Source organism: Camellia sinensis, chromosome 3, assembly GCF_055761805.1.
Source record: "Camellia sinensis isolate YWXY chromosome 3, ASM5576180v1, whole genome shotgun sequence".
NCBI lineage: Eukaryota > Viridiplantae > Streptophyta > Magnoliopsida > Ericales > Theaceae > Camellia > Camellia sinensis.
The window spans coordinates 53,953,874-53,971,342 of NC_138963.1; the positions used below are offsets into that span (position 1 = coordinate 53,953,874).

At 32.3% G+C, this 17,469-nt stretch overlaps 1 protein-coding gene across 5 annotated transcripts; it reads right to left on the minus strand.

Moving 5' to 3' along the window:
* Nucleotides 1-935: 935 nt before the first annotated feature.
* LOC114318946 (uncharacterized) lies at nt 936-14,426 on the minus strand. Of its 5 annotated transcripts, XM_082917480.1 has the most exons (9): nt 14,107-14,342; nt 13,400-13,446; nt 10,483-11,078; nt 9,217-9,386; nt 8,059-8,154; nt 4,760-4,803; nt 4,547-4,687; nt 2,004-2,224; nt 936-1,582 (listed from the first exon to the last, which is right to left on the minus strand). In XM_082917480.1, the coding sequence occupies exons 3-9, from the start codon at nt 10,834-10,836 to the stop codon at nt 1,202-1,204; spliced, it is 1,407 nt and encodes a 468-aa protein (XP_082773606.1). In that variant the 5' UTR covers nt 10,837-11,078; nt 13,400-13,446; nt 14,107-14,342; the 3' UTR covers nt 936-1,201. The 5 variants fall into 5 exon arrangements, with proteins under 5 accessions (XP_082773606.1, XP_028121747.2, XP_082773605.1 ...); XM_028265946.2 differs by lacking the exon at nt 13,400-13,446 and having other exon boundaries at nt 14,107-14,380; XM_082917479.1 differs by lacking the exon at nt 13,400-13,446 and adding an exon at nt 13,908-13,999 and having other exon boundaries at nt 4,547-4,803; nt 14,107-14,305.
* Between the last annotated feature and the right edge of the window lie 3,043 nt (nt 14,427-17,469).

Genomic DNA, 17,469 nt, shown 5'->3' on the forward strand with positions numbered 1-17,469 from the left:
CATTCGGGGCATTGAGGTCTCCATTTCGAGCTACATAGCGGAATCGGTATTTATTAATGTGAATTCTATTATATTACTTTATGTTTAGAGTGAGAAAAAAAGTATTAAATAAGAGTATACATTGCACATTATTTAAAAATTTTAAATATTAGTTGCTGCTACAGCAGTATAAAAACAGCTAAGTCTATTTTCCCAGAAACAGTGTCCCAAAAATTTACGACTATGCCGTAGAAGTTGAATTAGTGTTTTATGGGACTATGTATAGAACAAAACTATAACATAAAATGATAATTATAGATAAAATTCTGGATAAAAAAATATTTTCTGGTCTTGCTGGTATAAAAAACAATTTGAAAATTTGTAATCTTCCATGGCTTAGTTCCGTTTTAATTTGATCCTCCTGTTTGTATTAGATGCTAAAATTTACAATTTTGTTACGTGTGTCAAGTCTGTTGAAGTGTACACATAAAAAAAATTGAAAGTCAATTGAACATAATAACCAAATTAAAACTCAACTTAAAATATAAGAACCAAAATTTTCAAATTAAAAACTTTTAAGTGAATTTTGAATCCAACCATAAAAGTGAAAAATGTAATTTACTCAAAATGTAATTTGAATCAATCTGTCAAAGTAGAAATAGTTTGAGAGAGTTCCACATTTCTACCATCTTATTTGTAAACTAGAAAACATGGATGTCTATAAAATATGGTTGCCCAAAGTCATTTGAAAACTCAAAACACAATCCTACCATCTACTTGCACCCGCATTATGTCAGTCTACATGCTAGTATTACAAATTTTAATCTACGAATATTTCTCCGCCAAGGTAAGACAACTCTTCAATCCAGAACAAATTTACATTAAAATTAAATAAAATAGCATATTCTCATTCAATTTTTAATAAAGGGCATTCAAATGAGTAGAAAGCAAACAACTAATACAATTTAATTATTTATATATATTTTTGGTAAAATTACTTTTATTACACAAAACAACAAACAAACTAGGAATATCCCAGGTCAAACAAAAAAAACTAAATGCTCAAAAACCGTAAAAAAAAAAAAACACACACACACACACATAACAAGCAAATTATTACAGACCAATTGCAATCAAACTAAAATCGTATGACATATGCACACACAATCATAGGAAAAACCAAAGGGAAATGAAAACAAAAAGGGTTGGTTCACCTTTTACCTCAGGATGGTAAAGTCTGACTGCTTTCCGGATCATATATTCCGGCAACAAAAGCAATCAGAACCCAGAATATGAGGATTCCTACCACAATAGTTTGGAAAACCCGGTCACAGTTGCCATTCATTCGGATATCAGTTCGATAACTCAGATGAGGCAATGACGCGTCCTTAGTGCGGACAATATCCACTTTTCTCTGTGTCCCGTTGATCTTCACCTTGTTGATTCGAGGTAGCCAAGTTTTGGAGATGTTGAGGTTTGAACATCTTGTACATGTGCAATTGCCACCAAGATATGCCGGAAGTGTCTTTAAGTTCTCCGTGAGAAGCTTCTGGTACTTCTCCCCTTGGATTTTCAGCTTTTGTTGGGTTTCTGGTTTCAAAACCTGAGGAAGAGCCACAAGCCACATTTGAACATGAACGAACATCCAAGCTAGGAATATAGATGAGCCAAACCTAGTTGAGCTTTGTAGGGCTCAAGCTCGAAAATCAAGCTCGGTTTCTCATTAAATATTATTCTATATTAAAGATAAATATATAATATATTTTATATTAATTAATACATATATAATATGTTTATCTTATTATTTAACTAAATAATAAACAAGCTGAGCTTATTAGCTCCAGCTAGGTTCGTTTTTCAAACGAGCCTAAAAATTTGGACCCCATCTTATTGAGCTAAGTCGAGCTCGCGAATGGATCGTTCATTTGCAACGCTAATCGTGTTTGCAACTATCATATCTAGAAAATATGGAGAAAGATGAAAGTGTGTAATCATTCAATCCTTAGAAAGGGTAAGGAGCTTACTTTAATAAAAGTTTGTGCAATAACACGAACAATTGGAGGAAGCCGAATAACAAACAAAAAGCCAAGACGGTTTGGATAATGATCTTGAAAGATAGCGGAACATGATCTCATTAATTGCATGGGAACTCTCAGAGGTGACAACCCTTTGCAATCCACTATAACAGTAATTCGAGAATTTTCAGGGTCAACTAAATGCAGAATTCCGTGCTCTACCTGAGATACTGCCATTGCAACAATTAAAGATCAGATAGTGTTTCACATCAACGGAAAAGTATAACTTTCAGACTGACTCACACTTAACACAACTCATCCTTTGATTTCGTAATAGTAATATTATTTGAAATCATTGCTAGTCAAGCAAAATCAGTAAACACAATTCTAACTAAAAAAAGAAAAAAGAAAAACTAACATAAAAAATTTCCTCTAACAATAGCACTGATCATTCAAGAGCCGAGACAAGCTGATTATGAAAAGCATTCCTATCATCTACCCCGTTTAGGGATAGGCTATTTTAGCCAAAAAGTCACCACAAATTATCACACCACTCTATACTTTTTTTGCACATCTTTCGTAAAAAGCCAAAAAATAAATTAAAATAATCAATTCCTAAACCACCAAGACCCGACTTATATATAGAAATAGAACATGCAATATAAAATTAATGGTAACACTCAAATTCCACCTAATGCCTCCACAATCTTTTGATCCAAGTCATTTAATTGCTGATTATGATTCAAATATTACAAAAATGTGAAATTAATGGTAACCCACAAAATAAGCAAAGAACTAATGGCACTTACAGATAAAAGTTTCATCAACGTATAAATAACTATGACCATATTATTATTTTTGTTTGGGGAAATTAAAATTGAGGGAGTACAAAAAAGGAAAATTAAGTACCTAGATGCTTATCATGCGCTACCATCATATCGAACAAATCAAATATATTCCTATTATGTATTTGTGCATAATCCATTGAAAAGCTTAAATGACAAGACCTTCTGGTCAAAAGACAAAGCACAAATGTTTTTTAATCATATGAAATCCTTACTAATACTTTACTACTTCATTAGCAAGCAATTACAACCCAATCAATCCCGCCCACCAGCAACCCCTTCTCTATTCTTTACTTTCTTTCCTCTCACTATCAGTTGATAACAGGAACATAATTCCTCACAAAGAGGCCATTTGAGATAAACAATGTGAGAAATGAGGTATGTCCTAGAATTTCAAACAAGTCTCCATATACAGTGGCAGAGCTACTTGAGGGCCAGGAGGGGCATGTGCCCCCTTCAAGTCAATAAAATTTGTAATTTTTATCTATAGTTACAATAGAAATTTTCAATTTGTCCCTTCTAATATTTTAAAGATACCCCTTGAATCTTTGAATGCATTGAAGAAAAATAGAATTTCATACTTACTAATGGAGTAAATTAAGCACCTTTCAAAGTTTTTGTTAGTTTGAAGTAAATCTGGAAAAAAATTATATTCTTAACTCCAGTGTCAAGTTCACAGGTTGTATTTTGAATTTCAAGCCATTTTATCTGCCTTTGAATTGTATTCTTGTTAGGTGTGTTTTTATATTGTTGTCATTTTTTATTGTCACGAGTGGGGGTTAGTTTTGACTAAAGGTGTATCTTTAAGCCATCTTTGTTTCAAACCATTTTTGCCAGTCATGGATAAATTTTCTAGTTCCGCTACTACCCATATACCTTCACACAATGAAAAACCCATGTGAATCCATCTCTAAATGATGGACTAAAAGAAAGGTTTATGTGTAAGTCCTAATAGGTGAACTTATTGTTTAATAGGTCTTATGATAATTAATGACATTTTTCATTAAATACTATTAAAAAGTCACCAATTGTTAATTTTCAGCGACAGTTTGAAAATTGTCACAAAAAATGTCACAAATTATAAGTTTTAGTGATGGTTTAAAAAAATTATCACAAAAAAATGTCGCTAATTTTTAACTTTCAACGACAGTTTGAAAATTTGACACAGAAAAATGTCACTAACTGTAAGTTTTAGCGACAATTTATAAAAATCATGACAAAAAAAAGTCACTAAGCCTCGTTTGAGAACAAGCTAATTTAGTAACTTTTTGACTATTTAGTTAAAATATGAGCTAAAAAAAACTAGTATGTTTGGGAGGACTTTTTGACTTTTTACGAAAAGATGCGCAAAAAGTAGAGAGAAAAGAGAATCTTTAACTTTTTGGTATGGGTTGTTGGTTTTTTGATTTTTTTAGTGACTTTTTGGCTTTTTGGCTAAAAAAGCCACTTGCCAAACGAGGCCTAATTGTTAATTTTTAGTGACATGCAAAAAATCGTCATAAAAAATTATTTTTAGGGACGATTTTACTAGAACTTATTGTCAATAGGACTTGATGTGAATTAAATTCAACTATTTAAGACCTATTAGTAGTTTACCCAAACTAAAATTGCGCACTTTATATTTAGGTGTCAGGAATTCGGAAGTGCTGATTTTTAACTCATTGTAGGCAAAACCAAAAATTTACTGAAACAGGAAAATGGGCATACCAACAGCTTGAACAAAGCGAGGTATTTCATGAGATGGCAAGCTGGTGCCAGCTAGTCCGAGGCGTACAATAAGGCAGGGCCTGTACTTTATATCAATTCCATGCCAAAAGACCATATTTGACCACATCTCAAGTTCTTGTCCTGAAAGAATGTTATAAGTCTCTCTCCAACGGATTGTCTTTATAACGGATGATAGCAAGCATGAAAAATCACCATTTGAAGTAATATAAAATCTCCGGAGTTCATCCTCGTTAATTCTGCATAAACACTATTACGTCATGCTCCGCTGCAACAAGAGAAGCCAGGAAACTCAAACATAAATACAGAAAATATAATGATAATGCTACATTTACAAGCTTTTTATACCACATTTGATATACCATCTAATACGGCACAATCACAACCACTGATGTAATGGGCCTGCATGAGTTGCATTAATATCCAATCTTTGTGGTTGTGCCACGTGAGGTGGTTCATCAAATGTGGCACAAAAAGATCGTAAGTAAAGCATTATTGAAAGTATAAAGTGGAATCCCAAATCACTGCTGCAGTCGCTAAAGGTCTTTGCCTAATTGCCCCCAAAATAGTCTCCACGTAAAGGAAGCATACTGACGACCTCATATGAAAAAATTCTCAACTGAATTCATCATTAGATAAAAATGGAAGTGTAATTAGTAGGACGTCGCTAGATGTAGAGGGAGAAATAAGGATAAGTGGTTGATTCTTAATGAAAATCTGGAAAGAAAAGAGCATATAAGCAGTTTATGAGCACCGAATATGAGAACTGACACAATTTGAGCAAGTCATGTTAAAGGTTGTAGTGGCATTACTACTTCTATTTACTTTTTTCAGTCAAGTTGAATTTTGGCTAACCCTGACCTTCCATTCAATCCTTTATCCATCATGAAGTATCAAGCAATTGTTTCAAGACTGGCAAGGGCTTCTACTTCTATTAGAAGATAGGACAGGCTAAATTTTTCACTGTTCAACCTAGAAGCAAAAAATTCAATAAAAGTTTCTGTTGCCAAGGAATATATATTTAATTACATCTAGAATTTTATCTTTTTACTCATCTGGTACAGTTGGTGCTAGTAAAACATTTGAACCATAGGTTAGCGGAGTGCTATTAGTATTACATATGTATGTATTACATTTGGAAGAAAAAGAGACGAGACAACAGAGAAAAAGTAACGGGTGGATGTCAAACTTCAAAAAGTAAAAAATAAATACAAATAGAATTATAAAAAAAAAAGTGTAGAAAGAAACCAATGTGTGGAATGAGATGATTGACCGTATTCGAAGACTGGCAAGGAAAACCTCAGAGAATTTCAAAGTGATGCTCTATAACAAAAATAAGATTCATGTTGGAAAAGAGATGTATGTAACACAAGACAGGAGAATGAGAAGAAAGGAAGGAGGTCAAAGTTTCAAATGGAGGGAAAGGAACTTGAGAGGAGAAAAATTAATGCCCCAAAAACAGGGGTTAAAAATTACAGAAAAAGAAAGAAAAAGAAAGAAGAAGATAAAAAATAGAATGTACAAGAAGAAACCTACATGCGGAGTCAGATAAATGACTACACAGAAACGGGTAACAAACAAACACCTTAGAGATTTTCAAATAAATGTTCAACATAGAAAACAATCCTGATGCAAAACTGAAGAAGTTCAAGTGACAGTTTCCACATAAAAGAGCCTATACCATGGTGATGAAGGCTAAAAAAGATAAAAGTATGTTCAAGGGAAGCAAACAAGAAAGAGAAGAAATACATATATGAAGTAGTCAGGGCAATGAAAATGAAAATACAAAAGAATAAGATGGAGGAGGACGCTATCTGTCAGTGTCAGCTAAATTAAAAAAGACCACAGAGTGAAAATTTTTGACGTTGAGGAAAAGCAAAACAGCAGTTCCACAGAAGATTGAGATTCAGAATTGCACTAAGCAATACATTTTTCATAGCATAAAACTCAGAGACCAAGACAGAAAACAAAACACAAAAAAAAAATAAAGGAAAATTAGAAGGGATAACTCAAACACCAGGGGTTTTTGGACTAAATTTAATCTATTCATAATTACAAAGAAAAGGGAAGCAATGTGCCAAACAATCCAATCACAAAGTCATAGGACTTTGTGCTAAAGATTAACCATGGAAATCAACCTGTTAACTGATCGAAAGTTCAAAGGTACATACAAGGGCAAAATCCATTTTACACCCTTGTGGTATAGCTTCAGAGCATTTTTATCCCCTCAACGTTTACAAATAGCCAAAAAATTCCTGACATGGTTTTGGACTAAAGTGCAAGGGTAATATCATTCACTACAGATTCAAAATGAGCTTAATACACCTCTGATCTGTCTTCTTTTTCCTTCTGCTATTTCTCTTTTTATCTCTTCTGTTTTATACATACATACATACATACATATAAACATATCTAGGATTTTTCAAACTAATTTCTTACATTTTAACATGTTTAACCTAATTTCTACAATTACATATACAGTTACATAATATGGTGGATAGCCCCAGAGTCCCTATTCCTTTGGTCGAGACTAACAAAGTTTGAGATGCAATTTGAATGTGAATGTGAAATTGAGTTTGTAGCAGAGAATATTGAAGCCATCATGCCTTCTCTCTCTAAAGCTCTATCACTCCCTCTCTCCAATTAAAAATACTGATACAGATAAAAACTATTATTTGGAGAGATAATTAGTCCTCTTATCTTCTTGTTTGGTTCAAACTACACACCGTGCTCAAGCGTGGCAGGAGAGGGAGAATGGGTAGCAAGGGTGGAGGAGAGAAGAGATGGGGTGGTTGAGTTTGTTCTCTAGGGTTTGTTAGTTTTAAGGTTAGATTTTTGGAGAAGACAGTAAGGGTTAGGATTTGGGGAAAGAAGATGCAGATAAGGGCATATTTGTCCGTTTTACATTGCATTTTGACTGACTTAAGTTTTTTTCATGTCGACTTTCAACTTAGGCACCTGCGACACAAATTTTGTCAATTTGAATAGAATTAGTAACCTTATATGGAGGTACAATGCAAAATGGACCAAAATCACAAGAGGGTTGCTTGTTTGTTTTTTTTTTAAATGTCAGAGGAGTGAGTCATACCATATCGGGGTAGAATGGATTTTGCCCAAAATAAGATGAGTTTCAACTAGATACCTAATATGATCAGAGTCATGCAAGATGGTTACACAGTTAACTTTTATGCCTAAGCTAGCTAGAAACATGTATATTTTATTATTCATAATTATTTTTGGAGGGACCATATAAAAATTATTTCTATTCTCTTTCACGTGTTTATCTCTAAACTAAGTTTTGAGTTCTTCTGTGCCTGTACAAGAAATTTTTGGTTTCTCCCCATTCCAACAAGGCAAGGATCTTTTTTCATGAATTTTTTCATTCATTTATTGGAAAATAATTTATTTACTAGTTTTTCTTTGATTACTGATGTCCACAGAATAATTTTCATAGGAGAATATTTTTACTGAGTACTGTGATTGTGTTGAATCACCTTTCTGGTAAAACAATGCCCTGATTTTCCAGCTCTGCATAAAGCTGAAGCAACCAATCTGTAGATGATTGACTTTGAGGAGCTTCATCAAGAATCCTGAAAAACACAGGAAAGAAATATAATTTATTGGCTAGGGAAAGTAGTTAGACACCCAAAAGTCAGGACACAAATGATAAAACTTTGAATTAAAATGCCTAACAAGAATTGGAATGACTTCCGGTTTGATGTAAGGTCCAAAGATAAACAAAACATGTAATTGTGAACTCATAATAAACATGTCATAAATCTCAAAAGTCATTTCTACATCATTCAGCAGAGTCAGAGATGCCATCCAACATACAGTTGATGGTAAGGGAAGAAACCCTAAAAGAAAACTGAGCTAAGATATAACTCAGCATAGATCCTCATTTGAAAAAAGTTGGTTTCGTAATGTGAGTCAGGTGTAGGGAACATTCTCCTATTAGAAGAGAACCCAAAAGTAATGTAGCCAATGGGAAAAGGTCTAATTTAGGGCTCAAACATAAGCCAAATAAGGACTTGATCTCTTATTGAACTTCAGATTGCCTTAAAACTCCTAGCAGGAAAAGGATTTCCAAACTAATTAGGACTCAAACATAAGCCAAATAAGAAAAAAGGACTTGATCTCCTAAACAAAAACCAAATTGCCCCTGATCTGGAAAATTATCAAAACACCCCTGGTCAAAGTAATTTTCCCCCTTTTTATTCTTCTGGCATACAGTTTGAGGTGTTTGATCTGATCCTCATCAATTTGCCAAGAAGAGTCTTTATTGAAAAAATTGTTTGTATGAAACAAGGTGTAAAACAGACATTGTCAGACAATAGCAACACAAATTATGTAGACATACTACTGTCTGAAACACAAGCGTCTCACATGTCTGGCCCACCAAAAGTTAATAAAAATGCTACATTACAATTGTATTGGTGTACCAAAAATTACAAAATCATATGAAGTTGCCCTTTCTAGGCCACCAGAATAGATAAGATGCAACCCACTCTGCTTCATGCATTCTTATTAAGCAAGCAGATGTGTTTAAGTGCTGCATTTCAATGAATTCTGAACTCAATATATTGCCCATCACCCATTTTCCCATGAAGTTATAAGGTGTGAAATAACATTCTGACATTTCCCATTTGTACCTTGTATCAAGAGTGGACTGCACAGGAGATAACTCAGAATGTGATTCTGAAGATGCCTCAGAATCATTTAGGCCTTGAGAATCATCAATAGGAATTGAGGTGACATTCCTGCCTGATCGATCAGAGAATGCAGTTGCAATAGAAAGGACTAATAATGGCCTCGATAATGTCTGTCAACATAAATATGTCACAATCAAGAGCCAAGTTGAAAGGTATTTTTTAGATTAATCAACAAGCAGAGCATACATCACAATTATTCTGGACAAAGTATAATATGATAATGAAAGTCATGAAACTCACAAGCACCAATACAGCAATAACCAAATCATTAAAAAAGACACCAAAAAAATATAAAATTGATACAACACTATCAATAAAAAAGAAATTGCATTTCGTCAGTAGGAAACCCATTCATACATCTTTGGCTTGAGAATTAAAATTAAATTTTTCTTTCAAACTTTTTCATCTTCAAATTCAACAAATATTTTTGTGATTAATTATATTCATATTTATATGATTAATTATATTCCATTATACCCTAAATATCCAAAGTACCATTTCCTATTTCATCCCTTCAAATATCGTGTCCAAAGTAAATACCAAAATATTTTTATTAGAAAGAATCAATTGATAAATCCCATGTACCCACTGATTCCATTCTAGATCTCTATTACGAGTTGGATCAACCATAGTAAACACCAGGAAGGACCGGGAGGGGCACAGATCCCTTCCCCCTCCAATTCCCCATCAATATGACACATTTTACAAGATCCCTACAAATTAATAGAGTTCTCAAGTGTCCTCATTTTTTCAAGTTGCCTCAAAACCTATTAGAACCCATATTGGAAACCCTCAATGTTAAAGAACCTTTTTCAAAACTCTATTGGAAAACCTCTAGAATTTTTTTGGGTTTTAAGGCCTTGCATCTACATTAAATTTAACGTCACTTTATGTGGAAAATATTGAAGGAAATAAATATTGCTATATTATCAACTAAACAATACCTGTGTCATTTGATAGCATCACACCGCAAATTGAACCATAAGCCTATGAGAGTGACTGAGTGAGAATCTAAAGAAGGCTCACCTCGAGCCATAAACTAACAGCATGCTTCTAATTAGTCATATCACTATTCACATTAGCTACTTATTATACATAATGCACCTCGAGAAGCTTGCATGAAGATATCAGATAATACTAATGTGTGTACAGCTATTGCCAAATGTAAACCCAACATAAAATAATTTAAAACATGTAAGAACTAACCTGCATACTATTCACCAATCCCTTGAAAGGAACCCATCTTTGGATCCATTTGAATGGTGGATAGCAAAGAACTTGCAAAGCTCGCATACCACACCATACAAATGGAAATCTTCTCCTTGAGAACCTCCGTACTATCTCTAATAAAGCAACCTTGAGTAAAAACAATGCTGCCTCACCAGCAGGACCACTTCCAATTATTTTATGATTTTTTGAAATTATTGGTCTTGGTGATTTCTGTGAGAAAGACTTAGGGCTAGAGAAAACCATACAGCCATTAGACACCTTTTTATTGGTGATGACACTCGTCACATTGGAGTTTTTTCTTAAACCATGATTGTCAAAGGTGTCTCCCATTGAGGACAAGTGATAAATGAAATTCTAATTCAATGAATAAACTATGATACACTTTAAGAGGGGGGCGGGGGACAAAAAAGAAAAGGCCCACCCCTCTCTAATTAGTTTAACTGTTGGACCAATGGGTTTCTAACAAAGCCGTAGAATTCATTTAAGTATTGCACAGTGCGTAGGCCAAATGTTGGGAAGGCAACAGTCCGGCTGCTCTAACCTCAATCAATGAAGCTCCGGTGAACATCAACCTGTGAGAAGCATACATAAAATAAGCAATTGTTTGAGCAAATGATTGTTGGCATGGTATTTTTTTTCATATTATTTTGGCGAAAAGCTCTATATAATAGACATTATAGACAAGAAATATAAGTATTCATTAATTTTCATAAGACTCACAACTGTAAAAATGAAAAGAAAAGAAAAGAAAAAACTTTTAAGGCTTCCACTTGATAGGCATGGGAACGCGCAAAAGTAACACCCATGCAAAAAAGATACTGGCGACCAGGCAGAGGGGCAAGACGAGTCTCAACTAAGAAGGGGGAAGAAGCTTTAGGTGGGAGCCAAGTTTATAGAAAACAGACAGTAGAGAGTGGGGGAGGAAGGAAGAGGGGAGGGAGGACTTCCGAAACGAAACGACAAAGCAAAAGTTAAAAATCACAATCAGGCACATCTATCTAGTTCAATACAATGTTAGTCAAGACCTGAAAAGGATAATCGCAACAAAAGAAAAAGAAAAAGAAAAAGAAAAAGAAAAAGAAAAAGAAAAGAAGAAGATAAAATGTTTGAAACTGTTAAATGAGCTAAAATTTAGTAATAAGTTAATCACATTCACATTAACTACATCAAATCCATGTTAGTGATCATTATGTTCTAAACGACCGGTTCTCTTTTTGATAAGTATTCTAACCAACTGCTCATCCTTAAGAAATTATCAAGTATCTGTTTCCCATTAATTGTATATCTTTAAGAAACTAAATGTGTACCCTTCATATACAACTTAAGACTCTAGCAAGAGGGTATCCTAAGAAAACTTAATTGTGTATCCTTCTTTTCAGTAATGTGTAGTATTAAGAAACTAAGTGATTATGTAAGTAAATCATCAATCGAATGGACATTTTGGTATGTGCAACTCCCATGCCATTTTTCTGTGTATATAGCTCACATGTCACTTTTTCATCCTCATTCATAATAGAATATTAGCAAAAGGTTGAAATTGAAACAATTATAAGATCAATGGGATGGAGTAAAATGTACCCATTTTTAGTTGAGGGGTGTAAAGTGACAACTGCCCATAGTTGAGGGGAGTAAAGTGTAAATGGCCCATATTATTGAGGATATGTAACTATGGAAAAAAGATTGTTGATGTGATTTGAATAACTACCTTAAGGATATATATTCAATTTGTTGAGGAGACTCAATTATTACAGATAATGTGGCTAACATCCTTACAATCATTACTTTATTGGGCAAATTTACTTTACCTACGTGTGGTTTACTCTGTGTGTGTTTGGAAATAAGCACATAACCCTCTGAGATTTGTGGACCAAAGTGCACTGCTTGTTCCATTAATGACTTAAGAAAAAGTTAAAAATACTCTTGTATATAAGTAACTTCATTGTGTAAACCACGAGCATTTTCGTTATTTGTTTGGGGCTAAAAATGCACTTTACCCCCTTGTACTTTAGTCCACATGCAGTTTACCCATGACATTTGAGCACATAACCCCTTTATGTGTAGGCATGTATTTCATACTTCTTGTTAACTTGGATGAAATGTTAGACAGTGCACTTTGGTCCAAAAAACACGGGCAAACATGGGGCATATTTGCTTATATCGAAATGACAAGGGGGCAAGCTGCATATCAAGTAAACCGTAGGTGGTAAAGTAAAATTTGCCCTACTTTACTTAACATTTTTAGTTGGTTTTTGCCTCATTAAAATCTTTTGAAAGATAACATTATCTTTTTTGTAGTACCGTTTTAAGTTACCATGATCAATATTTTACTAAGTTGAGCATTGTAAACATAATTTTTACACATAATCTAGGCTGCATGTGACAATAGCTAGGGAGCTAATATAAGATATCAAGTTACTTTGTAATTTTTCCCAAAACATATATGCAGCAGCCGCAGGTTAATATAAGATACATCATATGTGATTTGGATTTCTATTTATGCTTTGTGGGCACAACAAAATCAAACTAAGACAGCCTTCGATTCCAAATACAAGGCAAGGATTTCATACTGCCAAACACAACATGACACTATTCACCTCTGATCAAAATTTTCCAGTAGCAACTGTGTCTCCTTTTTTTCTTCTTTTTTTTTCCTCCCCATTTATACAAGTAAATAACAACACCAAAAGAGTCAAATGAACGAATTTCAGATTAAAAAATTCTCATTTAACTACAAAGAAGACATTTCATTCACCAATTCTTTTATCCATTGAGTAAAGCATGCAAAGTTCAGCAACCACGGCTAAAATGTATATAATGTGTAGTGTAGGAAAAGAATAAGAAATGAATCTTGCAAGCTGAAAATTGATAATAAAAAAGCATAAAGTAAAAGTACCCATTCCCCTACTTCTCAATAATAAACAACGGTTTCTGCCTCATAAGCTGCACCAAATAGTTGGGTACAAATTTTCAGAAAAAATAAAAAAAGCCCACGGCCACACAGCTAGATTATACATTAAAATCCAAAATTTTCCAAATTTCACAATCCAAAAGAAGAAGAAGAAACTTTCCATCCAACATTATATTTGATTGACTGATGCTGTCTAGATGGATCACGATTCAATTCAAAGAAGAAATTTTTTAAATTTAGAATCTAGTGAATGATGCAAAACTGGAAATATATACATATATATATATATATATAAAATAAATCTGAACTGCTTGCAAAATGATATATGTGTCTACAAACAATAATAGTAATTGTGTTTGTTTATCGTTATGAAAGTTCCATGATTCAATTCAAAGGAGGAAAAAAAACGAAAAACAAAACAAAACAAATTTAGAGTCTCGAAAATCCATGCAAAATAAAAAATCCCAACTATTTGCAAAAAAATATGCCGTACCTACTAACAATAATAATAATTGTGCTTTGTTTATCGTTTTGGAAGTGCTTTTAATTGCTTTAAGAAGGTCCATCAACGCAAAAGCTTGCTTTCTGGAGCAAGAAAAGCAGATAAAAATGCGGAGAGAAAAAGAGGCGTAAATGAGAACAACCGATCTAAATAAATTAGTGAATTTGATCGGAGTTTGAGAAATTCTTACCTCGATTGATTGATGAGTAATCAATCTCCTTCTCAGAACAGGGGAGGAATCAGATTCATGTGGTTAGATCCCCAAAGGCAGTCGCATAGAGCTTTACAGTGGGGCTTTAGGGGATGACTGGTTCGGAGGTTGGGAATTTAAAAATTTGATGAGAGAGAGAGCGACAGAAGACACAGGGGGAGTGGAGGAAGCAGGAATGGCCCGCTTGGCAGGTGGAGTTGAAGCGACAGCTGGTCAAGAACTTGTTTAAAATAACTGGTCTAAGAAAAGAGTGGAAGAAAAAACAAAAACAAAAACAAAAACAAAAACACTTTACTAAACGAAGAAAACAACAGAAAGAAACCCAATGGTTTAGCGTAGTGAATCGGGTCTGAGTTTTGGGTTGTAGTGGATCTGGTCTGAGTTTTGGGGTTTATTCCTTTTTAAAATTTTAGGATAAATTATAAATACATCTTTAAGGTTTGGTTAAAGTTTAAATTATTTTTTTTAATTTAGAAAATTATAAATATTCTTCTTTCAAAAAAATTTATTTAATAGAATTAATTAAAAAAATAAAATTTATAATTATTCTCTTATACAATAATAAAATTACTTTATTAATTGAAATATCATTAAAAATTGTTAATTGATTTCATGATTTATTAATAAAAGAGGTGATTTATTATGAAATTAAAAATCTCAGGAGATGGAATGTAATTTTCAGAATTACAGGAAATGATTCATATAAGAAATGTATTTTTAATTTATCGTAAAATTTTAGGTTAGACTTTCCTCATGAATAAATAAGACTTGTTTTTAAAAGGTTGGTTCGGATTACGGACTATAGAGACTTGGGTTTATTTTAAGTAGTAAGAAAAAAAATAATTTTTTAATTTTTTTAAAAAAATGTATAAAAAAAATAAAGAGATGATATGATTCAAAATAAGATAATAAAATTTTTTTTTTTTAATTGTCGAATGACTTTGTTTGGCTAGGACTTTTTGACTAAAAAAGCACGAAAGACAAAATAATCTATATAAGTCAATAAGATAAAATGTCATATTCAAATCATAATCATTTTAATTTTTTTTTTTACAAAAATTAAAAAAACCAAGCTAACAAACTTTTAGTCCTGAACTAAAATAGTCAAAAAAATAAAAAACAAGCTAAAAAAGTCAATCAAACAATAAAATAAGCCTTTTGTTTAGAAATATGTTATTTTAATAATTTTTTAATTTTTTTTTAAATGTAAAAAATAAAATACAAATAGAAAGAGTGATTACATATAAAACATAAAAAAATTAAAGAACGACAGTGACAGTCGCATGCCGAGGTTGAGGAAGCGGGTCATGTGTAGTTAAGGGTGTGCAAACAAAAATCCTTTATTCGTAAACTCCTGCCCACTTGAAAAGTGAGTTGTTTATTTATTTATTTTTGAAGTTGATGTTTTAGTAAAAAAATTTAAAAATTATTATAAAAAGTTAATTTATTATTTTTACAACTTTTTTTTTTATAAAAAATAAAAAAAAATTACTACAAAAATTAATTCCCAAATCAACCCGCTTATTGAAAATCTACTCTAAAATATTTCCCACCATTCCTTTATTTTTCATCAAATTTATTTAATAATTTAGATTAAAAGTTTAATGTGATATAGTTCATTTAGTGCCTATTACATTCCAAAAATCTCCTTCAACCAATTCTGATAATTTTTTTATTTATTTATATTTTCAATCTTTTATCTTTTACATTGTGTTTGGTTGGAGAATTTGGAAATTATTTGAAAAAAATGTGTAAAATTAGGTGAAATATACGTATATTTTATTCATATTTCACCTATATTTTCCTTTCTAAATCCCTTTCTAAATTCCCCAACCAAATATAGCGTTAATAATTACATCAAACTTAAGTAAAAAATAATTGTTTGAAATTTGATGAAAAATTGTGTTCATTATTGATTTGATGATTTTTTTGATAAAGTCTTGTTTTATATAAGTTTGATGAATAGATTAGATCACATATTTACCAAATTTTTCATCAAATATCAAATTTAAATGTGTTAGGATTTGAGATGCTTTCAACTTACAGTTTGGAAATTTTAGAAAACAAAAAAAGAACGATTAAATACGTTAGGAGAGAGAGAGGAAAAAAAAAAAAGAGAGAGAGAGAGAGAAAGAGAGAAAAATTATTGTGTTTGGTACAACAGAGCTTATTTCTCACGTGATGTTTGTTTATGCATTTCAAAATTTAATTTCACACTCACTTTTGAAAACCCAGTAGAAGGCGGAAAAATTTGGGCTAACTGGTTGTCCGGCCGGTTGACCGGAACAATGTAATTTTTTTTTTTTTGCACAATTGACACGTTAATTTTAATATATTCAAAAAAAAATATTTTCCAATTTTTAAAATTTTTTTATGAGCTTTAATAGAATTTTGAGTTGTGTGTTTGATTATGAGTTGTAAGTTTTTGTATCCATTACAACATATAAGACTTTTGGCGACTAATTATTTTGGTCCCTAAAACCATTATTTTGGTCTCTAAATGATTTTTGTGACAAAATTAATTTTGTCACTAAAAAAGTCACTAAAAGTGCGTCTAGAAAAGTCTTTAGTGACGAATTTTTAAAAATGTCGCTGAAAATGACAATTAGCGACCAATTTTGTAGTCACAAAATGTTTGATTATACAAGACTAAAGCATATGGTCACTAATACTTCGTCACAAAATGTCCCAATTTGGTCGCAAAAAACAAAATAATGACATTTTTAACGACAACTATGTTTGGTCGCTAAAAGACAAATAACTTTCTCTACCAACATTTTCGTTGCTAAAAGTCAATTTAGAAAATGTTTTGTAACCATTTAATTTCATAGCTTAAAATGCACAAAAATCAAATTTGTCATCCAATAAAATAAAATAAAATAAAAATTTAAAATCCACACATCAAAGGCACTCTACTCCCAAACCACAAAGAGTATATAGAAAATAAAATTTTACAAAAATTAAAACACAAAGTATCCAAACTCACTTCAACATAGTTTATTATATGAGTTAAAACTCAAAATAGGATCAAAATAGTTCAACATAGTTCATTATATGAATTAAAACTCCATGAAGATATCAACCACAATCGACTTCAACACCACGCTATGGCTTTGCATTTGACATGCCCAGTTTGAGAATGCTGGCAAAGGAAGGGCTTCAGTGGCCTTCCCTAATACTCTTTTCTCGCAAACCAAAGATGATGATCAACACCATTGTCTTAGAAATCCAATTGAAAAGGTCTAGGGACAAAAGCATAAACTGAAGTTCTAATCAATCAGAAGGTTTCTTAGAAGGCTAATATATGATTTGAGTTGTTCATCTATTATTTATCATTTTGTT

Excerpts from the sequence above, each read along its gene's own strand:
- LOC114318946 (XM_028265929.2), bottom strand. The coding sequence starts at position 10,836 with ATGGGAGACACCTTTGACAATCATGGTTTAAGAAAAAACTCCAATGTG. Across the intron at positions 8,155-9,216 it reads CAGTCCACTCTTGATACAAG|GATTCTTGATGAAGCTCCTC; the intron begins GTACAAATGGGA and ends TGTGTTTTTCAG. Across the intron at positions 1,583-2,003 it reads TTGCACAAACTTTTATTAAA|GTTTTGAAACCAGAAACCCA; the intron begins GTAAGCTCCTTA and ends GCTCTTCCTCAG.